The sequence below is a fragment of the Simochromis diagramma genome, unplaced genomic scaffold, assembly GCF_900408965.1.
Source record: "Simochromis diagramma unplaced genomic scaffold, fSimDia1.1 OVJJ01000482.1, whole genome shotgun sequence".
Classification (NCBI taxonomy): domain Eukaryota; kingdom Metazoa; phylum Chordata; class Actinopteri; order Cichliformes; family Cichlidae; genus Simochromis; species Simochromis diagramma.
Genome location: NW_024387303.1, coordinates 188,896 through 202,311, shown reverse-complemented (window position 1 = coordinate 202,311; position 13,416 = coordinate 188,896). Strand labels below are relative to the sequence as shown.

The following is a 13,416-nucleotide window of genomic DNA, read 5'->3' as shown; positions in this document are numbered from 1 at the left end:
AGGCACAGCTGGCTGCTGGCGGAGCTCACGGGCACGTCACTGCAACTCCCCCTGGCTTCTGCTCCGCGGCTGCTGAGTGAGCCCTCATCTGGGACTCTCCTCAGCTCTTTCTGGGACAGTGGCGCGGCTGCCCCTCTGTTGGTCTTCCTTGGTCTGTTGTGTTCTGGGGGCCTCTGGATGTCTGGAGTTTTGATCTCCGTAAGGCTGTTTTGTTGTACCAGAAGTCTTGGGATTTGTCAGGTGCAGCTTTGCAAACCTAAGTCGTGTTCTTTTAGAGAGAAGATACCATACTTGTTCAGTCTTTTTCTTATCGTGCCGTCATGAACTTTCACATTTAACACTTGCTGCACTTTCTCTGAATAAGCTGACTGTCCAATACTCACAGAATACTTATTATAGTACATGGCAGCTGCCATGACAGGAAATCCAGAATAAATCTATTAAGCTTTAGTTTGAACTAAACAAACCTGAGCTGCTGCTCTCCGTGTGTTTCCCACCCTGACACTTTCAGCAGTCAGTCGAGGCTTGGAGCCCACAGAGCGGGGCAGGCAGTTCAGATAAAATCCAAAGCACGTGTTTTCATATGCATGTGTTTATTGTGAGTTAGACTTGTGTTTACAAACATTTTTTAAAAATACATGTAAATGTAGAGCAGGGGTGTCAAACTCAAATACACAGTGGGCCAAAATTCAAAACTGGAACAAAGTCGCGGGCTAACATTAATATTTATTGAAAAAAAAAATCTTCCCCCAGATATAAGAATGAATCTTTTCTTATGGACTCAAACACGTTTTGCTGGAAAACTGAATATGGAACAAGCAAAGTTTAGTACTAAACAATATATATATTAGCTGTATAATACCAGTAGGCCAGCTCTAATAATAATTTGGTATGGCTTCGCGGGCCAAATGTAATTAGGCTGTGGGCCAAATTTGGCCCACGGGCCAGAGTTTGACACCTATGATGTAGAGAAATACAAATGCTTTAATAACTAGTATATTAGAATATTTTAATATATACCTTTATTAACATTATTATATAAGATGATGGTTCACAACAGACACAAAAAAGCAACAGTTACATGAAGAATAACCAATCAATCGAATAATCATGCAGTCTGCTATGTAGGTGTTATTCATATAATCGGATTGGATACTTCCTGAAGGTGAGTTGTGTTAGTAGACTACGTGAAGACATGCCACATGAGCACATTGGGACCAGAAAAGTACACTGCCATATGTTCTGTTACTGAGGAGCGTTTGAAGGACAAAGACAAAAAAATTCTGAGAAAGAAATTAAACATTTGAACGTTTTGAGAAACACATTAGTTCATTTGGAAATCCCCACAGGCAGTTATTTTGAAGTTTTAACTTAACCTAAAATCCTAAAGTCAGCGAGTCAGAAAACGTGAATGAAAGATCATATGTGTGTGCTAATCAGCAGGATAGACTGTAGCCTCAGGTGCATATTGTTAACTGGTGATTATGTGACGATGCATTTTATGCAGCGGCATTTTGAAGCAGCTGCAGATGTGAGAGCAACGACTGCCTGACCCTCACATAAAGGGAGTTACAGTCGTCCAGACAGGATAAAATAAAAGCATGGATCAGTGTGCTGCCCAGAAAGAAGATTTCATTCCTGCCAGTCGCCTTACATGATAAAAAATGGACTTCACTGCTCTAATTTGGCTGTCAGTAATAACAGGTTTAAAATATTATTGTTTAATGCAATAATAATAATAATAATAAGTTTAAGGACAACCAGGTTTTACTGTTATCTAGAAATGCCAAGAGAGGTTTAATGGAGAGGCCATCCTTCTGCTTTAGTGGCAAATAAATGTGGCAGTCATCAGCGCAACAATGAAAAGAGGTCCCATGCCTTCTAAGGATGGATACTGTTTTCATCTAGAAAATACTTCAGTTGACAAAAAACAATTTTCTCTAAAACGTTGGAAAGTAAAGGCAGCTTGGAAATAGGCCTATAATTAGCTAATACCTTGTGATCAAGGCCAGGTTTCTGAAGCAGTGGCTGCACTACTGCATGTTTGAAATTTGCAGGAACCATACCAGAAGACAAACTGCTGTTAATAATGTCAAGGACATACTGCCTATACTAGGAAAAATGTCTTTGTGGAGGGACAGGATCCCGAGGGGAACCTGCGGGCTTAATATGGCGAACCACATCCTCTAAAGTGGAGAGCATCACGAGATCAAACTGAGTAAAAACAGCAGTGCGAGGGTCAGAGACAGAGGGGTCAGAGTCAGGAGCTGTGATAAGAGCCCTGGTGGTGCCAACCTTTTCAAGAAAAAAACTCAGAAAATTATTGCAAATATCAGGAGAAACTTCCAAACAGACATTCGGTGGAGTATTAAGAACAGTGTCAATGGTCCTAAACAACACACGTGGGTTATGACTGTCGAAAGAAACAATATTTGCAAAATATTCCCTTTTTGCCTCTTTAACAGTGTTCTGGTAGCGATGCCAGCAGAATTTGAGAATTTGAAATGACTCCTGCAGTTTATCCTTTTTCAATCTCTGTTCTGCTCGACGACATTCCCTCTTAACAACCCGACTGCTCTCATTAAACCAAGGCTCAGGTTTAGCCTTCGGCTGCCTGGTTTTTAAAGGAGCCACAGAGTCCATGATTTTTTGACAGCAAGAATAAAACCAGGAATTTAGCTCTTCTGTGTCAGAGGAAACAAAGTCAGAAGGGCCGCCGAGCTGATTAAAAGCAGCAGAAAACTGCGCAGCAGTGGCGGGGTTAATAACCCGACAGCACCGAGTAGCAGCGCCAGATTTAACTGCAGTATGTGTAAAACCAATGTTGAATAACACAGGCATATGATCTGAGAGTGCACAGTCACAAGTTAGTGACAGGCAGACCATATGACAGAACAAGGTCCAGTGTGTGTCCGTGCTCATGTGTAGGGCCACGTACGGACTGTACCAGGCTAAAAGAGTCAATAAGGCTTAAAAAGTCCTTTACCAGTGGCTTATCAGGACAACATACATGCATATTAAAATCTCCAATAATAAGAACACTTTGGGCATAATCCCAGCTAAAAAAATCAGAAACGTCATTTATGAAATTCTTAGTGTATTTCGGGGGGCGATAGATGACAGCGCAGAAAACCGGGTCTGTGCGACTCACCTCAAACGAGGTAAGTTCAAAGCTGGAGAACGAAGGCTGTAGAAAGTGTTATGATATAAATATATATTCTTAATGCTTATTTTCTGTTTATATTGTTTTATAGAGGCCAGACTAGGAGAATGCCAGTTTGAGCACAATGTCACAGAGTACTGACAGGAAACTGCTTTTGCAGAGAACAGGAAGTTTTAGTGCAGAGCTGCACAGGCATATTAAGTAAACTGTGTGTCGGTGTGATGCAGTGCAGAAATATATATACGGATTTAGCTGGCAAAGAATTCAGACCTGAGCGTGTGTGTTCGTGTGACGGGTCTCCATTTCCAGAAATGTAAAATAAAGATCATTTTTGGAGCTTGACCACTCTGAGTCCAGTCTTTCTCTGTTGCCAAAAGAATTCAAAAGAACAGAATTTAATAATAGCACTGCTTCCATTTGTAATCCTGTGCCTCCACCTCTGCCCGACGTTCATGGTGAGTTAAAATAGCAACAATCGACTGGTAAAAGTTCAGATATACAGGGAGTGCAGAATTATTAGGCAAGTTGTATTTTTGAGGAATAATGTTATTATTGAACAACAACCATGTTCTCAATGAACCCAAAAAACTCATTAATATCAAAGCTGAATGTTTTTGGAAGTAGTTTTTAGTTTGTTTTTAGTTTTAGCTATTTTAGGGGGATATCTGTGTGTGCAGGTGACTATTACTGTGCATAATTATTAGGCAACTTAACAAAAAACAAATATATACCCATTTCAATTATTTATTTTTACCAGTGAAACCAATATAACATCTCCACATTCACAAATATACATTTCTGACATTCAAAAACAAAACAAAAACAAATCAGCGACCAATATAGCCACCTTTCTTTGCAAGGACACTCAAAAGCCTGCCATCCATGGATTCTGTCAGTGTTTTGATCTGTTCACCATCAACATTGCGTGCAGCAGCAACCACAGCCTCCCAGACACTGTTCAGAGAGGTGTACTGTTTTCCCTCCTTGTAAATCTCACATTTGATGATGGACCACAGGTTCTCAATGGGGTTCAGATCAGGTGAACAAGGAGGCCATGTCATTAGTTTTTCTTCTTTTATACCCTTTCTTGCCAGCCACGCTGTGGAGTACTTGGACGCGTGTGATGGAGCATTGTCCTGCATGAAAATCATGTTTTTCTTGAAGGATGCAGACTTCTTCCTGTACCACTGCTTGAAGAAGGTGTCTTCCAGAAACTGGCAGTAGGACTGGGAGTTGAGCTTGACTCCATCCTCAACCCGAAAAGGCCCCACAAGCTCATCTTTGATGATACCAGCCCAAACCAGTACTCCACCTCCACCTTGCTGGCGTCTGAGTCGGACTGGAGCTCTCTGCCCTTTACCAATCCAGCCACGGGCCCATCCATCTGGCCCATCAAGACTCACTCTCATTTCATCAGTCCATAAAACCTTAGAAAAACCAGTCTTGAGATATTTCTTGGCCCAGTCTTGACGTTTCAGCTTGTGTGTCTTGTTCAGTGGTGGTCGTCTTTCAGCCTTTCTTACCTTGGCCATGTCTCTGAGTATTGCACACCTTGTGCTTTTGGGCACTCCAGTGATGTTGCAGCTCTGAAATATGGCCAAACTGGTGGCAAGTGGCATCTTGGCAGCTGCACGCTTGACTTTTCTCAGTTCATGGGCAGTTATTTTGCGCCTTGGTTTTTCCACACGCTTCTTGCGACCCTGTTCATTATTTTGAATGAAACGCTTGATTGTTCGATGATCACGCTTCAGAAGCTTTGCAATTTTGAGACTGCTGCATCCCTCTGCAAGATATCTCACTATTTTTGACTTTTCTGAGCCTGTCAAGTCCTTCTTTTGACCCATTTTGCCAAAGGAAAGGAAGTTGCCTAATAATTATGCACACCTGCTATAGGGTGTTGATGTCATTAGACCACACCCCTTCTCATTACAGAGATGCACATCACCTAATATGCTTAATTGGTAGTAGGCTTTCGAGCCTATACAGCTTGGAGTAGGACAACATGCATGAAGAGGATGATGGGGACAGAATACTCATTTGCCTAATAATTCTGCACTGTAGCACTGGACTCATCGAGACACATCTCAGTCACAGAAAATCCAGATCACAGGTCCCGAAGAATAAAAGTTTTGTTTAAAACCAGGCAAACCATGGGTGGAGCTGGAGCATGGGCTTCAGCAAGTCCAGAAACCTGACGCAGTGCTCTCAGGTTTCAGAAATGTTCTCGGCTGAGGTTTGGGTGGGGAGGACGCGTGGTAGAGTATGGACTCATGGATGGAAATATTTTTTATTTCACTATAAATCATATAATCAAAGTTCGTAATGTAATAAAATCAGCTTCAGCTCCTTCTTCTCCTCTCTTTGGTAGTTTTGCTGTTGTAGTTTAACATAATGTTTGTTTGTATACGCAGAACTGGTTTTATTCCTGTCACAATAATAACTCATAATAAGGGTTAATAAGTGTTAGTAAAATAACTGGTGTTTATGTGGGTCTCAGGTAATTGCCCCCACACAAACCGAACTGTCAGAAGGAAAAATCATCGAGAATGAGAAGAAGCACGCTTGCACATTTTTCCTACACACTTTGCTCTGATCTGGTGTCACTGAGTCCTCGCAGAAGAAGAGTCGAGTTCACTAACAGGGGAACGAAGGAAGGAGGTAGAAGTAGGTTCTCATCTCACTGTAATTCTCTGCCCACAGCCTGGACTACCATTCGCTCAGCATCTCCACCTTGCACATGTTTCTGGATCTTGTCTGTCTCCTCCTGTGCTGGCAAGGTGGTGGTTGATTCACGTGACACCTGTGGAAAATGGGACTCACCTGTTAGAATCTCTGCTTCATGTAGTTTTATTGACCTAGTTCGTTTTGGCACAGTGTCCTTAGTTATTTAAAGATTCAATTGGCCTGATTGACTTTAAAAAATTAGTGGTAACTTATGTGTCTGTGACCTCTCTGCAAGTGTGTTCCTTAAGCTTTATTGAGACCCAGCAACCATCTAAAATACAGTGGGGCTATAATTAATTGATCCCCTGCTGGATTTATAAGATTTCTTACAAAAAAGGACAGTCCCTTATTTTTATGGTAGGTTCTGAAAATCTGGTGGAGCAAAAGTTAAATTTTTATAGCGGTTGTGTTGAAGGGCTTTGGGCATTTGCATAGAGGTTTTTTTTATAATTAAAATAATCTTTCTAGAAAGTGCCCGGAAAAAGAGCAACATTTTTGGGCCCATTTTTGTAACGTTTTCATGTTGTGGTGCTAGCGACCAGAAATATGCAGAAGTAAGGGCGGGAACAAATCAAGAAGGCTAGACTGTCCAATTTCACAGCCGCTCATTTCCAGCTTACCGGCCTCCTGAGGACCAAGCCCACGTAGCCCACAAAGGCCGGGTCCTCCGAAGGATGCGGCCTAGGTTTTGGGAAACAGCAAATACGTGAAAAGGCGTGTCTAAAAGTATTCTTAAAAAACAATTTAAAAAGTATTAAAATGCGTAAATGTAAATAATCCAAAGAATAATCACTGAAGTGTTTCAATAGTCCAGCTGAAAAGTTTGAGACAACTATTTTTTTCATGCTGAATAAAATCAAACCTGAAGCTCTGACTTTTAATTTATTTTCTCTCATTAACCTGTTGCAAAAAATCTGTTGCAATGATGTGTTTTTAAAGTTCACTAATATATAGAATAGAATAGAATAGAATAGAATAGAACCTGGCTGTGAATCCTGACTATTTCATCCAGTTTGGCTTTGAGGGCATCCACCTCTGCTGGTTCATCAAACGCCTGCAAACACAACAACATCAAAAATCACAATAAGAATAATACAAGCAACAGTTATAGTTTATCAAAGGCCACCTGGGCCACCATAAGTATGATTCCTTTTTTGTCCTTAGGTGAGGTTAAGAAGGCCTTTAAAGTTTTCTGTATTGAAGGAAAAATGTATTTATTAAAAAGGAAAGTCCAGGATGTGTACATCCTCATCACTGAAAGAGTGGCCGCTGGCCTTTAGGTGCAATTGCGGCCTTTTCCAAGCACTCTGTGAAAGGTACTCATTGATCAGTGGCTGTTGATCAATGAGCATGAGTGACGTAGATCAACCGGCAAATCAAGAGCTTCGCTTTTACGCTCAGCTCTCTCTTCACCACGACGGACCGGTGCAGCGCCCGCATCACTGCGGCCGCAGCACCAATCCATCTCCGGCTCCCTTCTCCCATCACTCGTGACCAAGACCCCGAGATACTTGAACTCCTCCGCTTGGGGCAGGAACTCATCCCCGACCCAGAGTGGGCACTCCACCCTTTTCCGGCTGAGAACCATGGCCTCAGATTTGGAGGTGCTGATCCTCATTGCTTCACAATCGGCTGCGAACCGTTCCAGTGTGAGCTGGAGGCCATCACCCGATGAAGCCAACAGAACCACATCATCCGCGAAAAGCAGAAATGAAATTCTGAAGCCGCCTAAGTGAAAGCCCTCCGCCACTTGGCTGCGCCTAGAAATCCTGTCCATAAAAATTATGAACAGAACCGGAGACAAAGGGCAGCCCTGGCGGAGCCCATCACCCACCGGGAACGAGTCCGACTTATTGCCGGCAATGCGAACCAAGCTCTTGCAACAGTTGTATAGGGATCGAATGGCCCGTAGCAATGGGCCAGACACCCCAAAGTCCCGCAGCACCTCCCACAGGACACCCCGAGGGACATGGTCGAATGCCTTCTCCAAGTCCACAAAACACATGTGGACTGGTTGGGCAAACTCCCATGCACCCTCAAGTATCCTTCAGAGGATAAAGAGCTGGTCCAGTGTTCCACGACTAGGACGAAAACCGCATTGTTCCTCCTGTATCTGAGGTTAGACTAGCGGACGAACTCTCCTTTCCAGCACCCTGGCATAGACTTTCCCAGGGAGGCTGAGGAGTATGATCCTCCTCCCACATAGCAAGCAGGTCTGGCCCGGATCTGGCATCAAGCCGGCACTGCTGGCTGACTTCTGGCATGATAAGACGTGTGTCATCCAGATATGGGCCAGGCTTGGCATAGATGGCACTGTTTATGCGATGGCATGCCATATCTGGCTCGATTGTGGTTTGGTTTATGTGGCCCAGGCTCATAGAAAACAAGCCTGGCTGGGTCTGACAGCTGCAGGGAGGAAGGACCTGCAGCTCCTTCATGCATCGAGGATGCAGCAGTCTGTCACTGAAGCAGCTCTGCAGCAACATTTACATGCATGGGCTGGGAGACTCTGTCCATCAGAGGTGTTATTTTGGCCAGAGTCCTTCTGTCTCCCACCACCTGCACTGGGTCCAGGGTGCATCCCAGAACAGAGCTGGCCTTCCTGATGAGTTTATCCAGCCTCTTCCTCTCAGCTGCTGATAAACTGCTGCTCCAACATACCACACTGTAAAAAATGACAGATGCCACCACAAGTCATAGAAGGTCTTTAAAAGCGCTCCCTGGACTCCAAATGACCTCAGCCATCTCAGCAGGTAGAGTCTGCTCTGACCCTTCCTGTAAAGAGCATCAGTCCAGTTTATTATTCAGGTGAACACCTAGGTACCTATCCACAATGGGCCAGACACCCCATACCTCCCACCAGGTGGGAGTCCACTATCCCAATGGATGTTCACCGGTGTCAGCCTGGTGGGTCTGCATCTCCGGAAGTCCACCACCAACTCCTTGGTTTTCCTGGCGTTGATCAACAGGTGGTTCTGCTGACATCAGTCCACAAAGTCCAGAATCCACTGTCTGTACTCTGAGTCGTCCTCACCTGTGATGAGGCCGACTATGGCAGAGTCGTCAGAGAACTTCTGTAGGTGGCAGCGTGGGGAGTTGATGGAGAAGTCTGCAGTGTAGAGGGTGAAGAGGAACGGTGCCAGCACAGTTCCCTGGGGGACCCCGTACTGCAGACCCGCGTGTCAGAGACACAGCCCTGTGACCTCACATACTGTGGGCGTCCTGTGAGGTAGTCCAGTATCCACTGGGACATGTGGTGTTCCATTCCTGATAGCTCCAGCTTGTCCCTCAGAAGTCGTGGCTGGATGGTGTTGAAAGCAGTGGAGAAATCAAAGAACATGATCCTCACAGTGCTTCCAGGCTTCTCCAGGTGAGTCAGAGCTCGGTGCAGGAGGTAGATGATGGCGTCCTCCACCCCGATGCCAGGCTGGTAAGCAAACTGCAGATCCAATGAAGACAACACCAGGGGGCGCAGATGGTTTAGAACCAACCTCTCGAGGGTCTTCATCAGACCTGGATGACCTCTAATTTTCTGCTTCTAAATTCAGATTAAACTGAGGGTATTGTACGTTATACAAAAAATTTTAGTACCATGATATCTAAGAAGATTCTTACTCTGGAGGGCAATGCTTTTGCCACCAGTAATGCTGTGAGGAATCTTGGTGTTGTTTTTTGACCAGGGTATATCCTTCAGTAGGCATATAATCTCTTTTCCTCAGCGTATCTTTAGTCATGCCTACCTGGTAGCAACACATGGCTACACCTCCCTCAGCCTGTTTGGGCCCGGAGGTTTTCTTCCCACTTAAAACAAGATCTAGAGTGTGATTAAAGTGGTGGGTGGGTTCTTTTACATTTTGACAGAAGCCAATTGAGTCTAATAACAGATTAAATGCCATGTTGAGGCTGTCATTTTGAGCATCTACATGGATGTTAAAATCACCCACAATAATTATTTTATCTGAGCTGAGAACTAAATCAGATATAAAGTCTGAGAAATCAGAGAAAAACTCTGTGTAAGGCCCAGGTGGACGATAGATGATAACAAGTAAGACTGGTTTCTGAGTTTACAACTGGGGTGGACGAGGCGAAGCATCAGGCTTTCAAATGAATGTCTGGGTCTTTGGTTGATTGACAAGATGAAAATAAAGAGGAAACCTAAAATTCTTTAGTAAACATTTAAGGAGAAGACTTTAGAGTGGTTTTAGTTTAAGGAAACAGAGTTTAAGAAACATGTCAAAGTGTTGGCAGCCCGTCCCAGGTGACCTTACCTGTGTAGTAATTGTGCACAGAACATCCAAACAGCTGATCTGGTCTCCAGGAAACAGAGGCAGATTCAAGTGAGTCAGTTTTATGGTGTTTGGTTTGGGAATCCTCAAAGGATCCTGGAGACCATCACAGAAGTCTGCCAGCTCACTGAGGAACACATTAGAGAATATTAAAGTCCATTAGAGACTATTAGACTATTACAGTGGAGTCCATTATAGTGCAGAACCATTTTTGATTAGTGTTAAGGTTAGAAACCTTCATCGAGCTCAGTCTCACCTGTACTTTATGACCTGCGAGCCACTGGGGTCAAATCTCCTCCAGGTTTCATAAAACATCTGGAGGTGATCATCACTCAGCATCTCAGCGTCCTCAGGGCTCGCTGTGTTGAAGAGCTCCAGGATGACAACGATGAACAGGTGGATCACCAGCAGGCAGAAGAGGAGGATGTAGGAGCTGAAGAAAACAATCCCCACCGTCGGGTTGGCGCAGTTACCAGGCTCAGGTAATCGCAGGTCGCAGTCTGGAGGCGTGTTCATGATGGGACTCAACAGGCCATCCCACCCCGAGGACGTGGTGATCATAGTCATGCTGATGATGCTGTTTCCAAATGTCTTGAAGTTAAACATGTCATCGATCATCATCTCATGCTTCACGTAGGCAAAGTTAAACATCCCAATGATGGAGAATGTGTACACAATTAGGAAGAAGAGCAGGCCGATGTTGAAAAGGGCAGGAAGTGACATCACAAAGCCCATAATCAGCATCCAGATCCTTCTGGCAAACCGAATGTGAGGGAATGCTCCACATAAGGTGAACAAACGACCCAATCGCATAACAGAAAAGAGAAAGGGACTGCCGAAATATTTTTCCAAGATGTCAGCTAAGAAGAAACCTGCAACAACAGCAACAACAACTATTTGTATAGCACATTTAAGACCGAAGGTACACCAAAGTGCTTCATAGAAAGGTTCAAACATAACAGATATGAGACCATAACAGAGTACAAATAAGCTAAGAATTGAGAAAAGCTGGTTAAACAAAAATACAGATAAAATAAGAAATAAAACATCAGAGCGTATTTTAGAAAATAAAATCACTGCGTATTCATAAATATAAAGTGGGGGTATACATACAGTGGTACATCAATAGAAGATAAATAACAGCTGGATGAAATATAGGGAATGTGCACTGACTAACCGAAAACGCTCGGCCACACAGCTAAGTTTTTAACTGTGATTTAAATGAATGGATGGAATCAGAGGCGTGAACGGCAGCAGGAAGATTGTTCCAGAAGCTAGGGCCTGCCAGGGCAAAAGCACGGTCACCTCTGTTCTTTAGCTGGGATCTAGGCTGCACCAAGAGTAACTGTCCTGATGATCTTAGGGCTCTCCTGGGGATATACGGATTAAGGAGTTCAATGAGGTAGCACGGCGCAGTATTGTTTATGGTTTGAAAGGTGAGCAAGAGAATTTTGAACTCAATATGGTATTTGACAGGGAGCCAATGCAGGTCAGCGAGGACTGGGGTTATAGAGGCAAACCTTCTGGTTCCAGTCAAAAGGTGTGCCGCAGCATTCTGGACAAGCTGCAATCTATGAAGAAGGGCAGAGACCAAAGTAAAGGGGATCACAGTAGTCTAATCTAGAGGTCAGAAATGCATGGATAGGTTTCTCAAGGTCCTATGTAGTGCTTGGCCTTGGATATTTGACGCAGTTGGTAAAAACTAGATTTAACTACCAAGGATCGAACACACAAACTCCCTGAGCGTCCCTTGGACCACTGTGAGCACCAGCAGACGTGTGCACTGTGGTCACGCCAGCATCTAATCCATCCAATTTACATGGTTTATTAAAGTAATCAAATTACAGCATTTACATTTATCTTAGACGACTTTTAATTAACTGCTTTAGGCCACTTACAGTGTTTTAGAAAAATTGGTTTTGTAGCATGTTAACACTATTGGAAGTAAAAATAACTTGAACTCCAGTTTTGAAAACACAACTTTCTTTTTTTTTTTTATAAAGCTCTGACTTGTATTATGAGTATGACTCTGTGGGAGAGAGTCCTGTAACTCTGTCTGCAAAATACAGTAAATAATGACCAATGTTGGGCAATTAATTATATAGTTACTTCTTCAAAAGAGTAACTGAGTTATGCAAACAACAAAGTTTTGCAGCTGTTTACCTAAAAATGCAGCCAAGGCGTTTTTTAAACAAACATTTCAAACTGTTTACAGAACAATCAGCTGTTCTGCATGAAATCTGATGCCACACAAATTATTTGTGCCGCTCCAAAAAATAATTTCTGTCCACTATGAGATGAAGGAGAACAACAGCCTGATACCTGCAGGCCTGACAGCAGCAGATGTATCACTGCTGTAACACCTGTAACACTCAGCAGGCGCCTCATTGTTCTGACACACAACAAAACTATTGACTACACTACACACTGACTACACACTAACTACACACTCACTACACACTCCAAACACGCTAAACGTCACAAATCTCTCAAATCTCTCAAATCTCTCAAATCTCTCACATCTCAAATCTCTCTCTCTCTCTCTCTCTCTCTCTCACATCTCAAATCTCTCTCTCTCTCTCTCTCGCTCGCTCTCAGCACAGCTCAATCTCTCTCTCTCTCTCCTGCTCTCTCTCTCTCCTCTCCTCTCACATCTCTCTCTTCAAATCATTCTCTCTCGCTCACACACATCTCAATCTTCTCTTCACACACCATCTCAAATCTCTCTCTCTCCTCTCTCTCTCACACATCTCAAATCTCTCTCTCTCTCTCTCACATCTCAAATCTCTCTCTCTCTCTCAAATCTCTCTCTCTCTCCAAACATCTCTCTCTCTCTCTCTCACACATCTCAAATCTCTCTCTCACACATCTCAAATCTCTCTCTCTCTCTCACACATCTCAAATCTCTCTCTCTCTCTCTCACATCTCAAATCTCTCTCTCTCTCTCTCCCTCTCTCACACAATCTCAAAATCTCTCTCTCTTCTCTCACAATCTGATCTCAAATCTCTCTCTCTCCTCACTCTCACACTCAAAAGCATCTCTCCTCTCCTCTCTCTCTCTCTCACACACATCTCAAAATTCGCTCTCTCCTCTCGCACATCTCAAATCTCATCTCTATCACAACATCTCAAATCTCAGTCTCTCCTCTGCCCTCACTTAGCTCAAATCTCTCTCCTTCTCAACACATCCATCCTCCCCCCACCTCAACAACGACAATCTCTCAAAGTCTCGCCCTCTCTACA

The 13,416-nt window shown here is 43.6% G+C and overlaps 1 protein-coding gene across 1 annotated transcript in view; it reads right to left on the bottom strand.

The window, feature by feature from the left end:
• Positions 1-5,844: 5,844 nt before the first annotated feature.
• Positions 5,845-13,416, bottom strand: part of LOC120716587 (sodium channel protein type 4 subunit alpha B-like) — a 39,063-nt gene continuing 31,491 nt past the window's right edge. The window contains exons 23-27 of the mRNA XM_040004123.1: positions 11,694-11,744; positions 10,430-11,295; positions 10,156-10,300; positions 6,870-6,941; positions 5,845-6,568 (exon numbers count right to left, since the gene is read on the bottom strand). Of these exons, the coding sequence (XP_039860057.1) occupies positions 6,419-6,568; positions 6,870-6,941; positions 10,156-10,300; positions 10,430-11,295; positions 11,694-11,744 (1,284 nt within the window). The 3' untranslated portion in view covers positions 5,845-6,418. The remainder of the gene's footprint in view (positions 6,569-6,869; positions 6,942-10,155; positions 10,301-10,429; positions 11,296-11,693; positions 11,745-13,416) is intronic.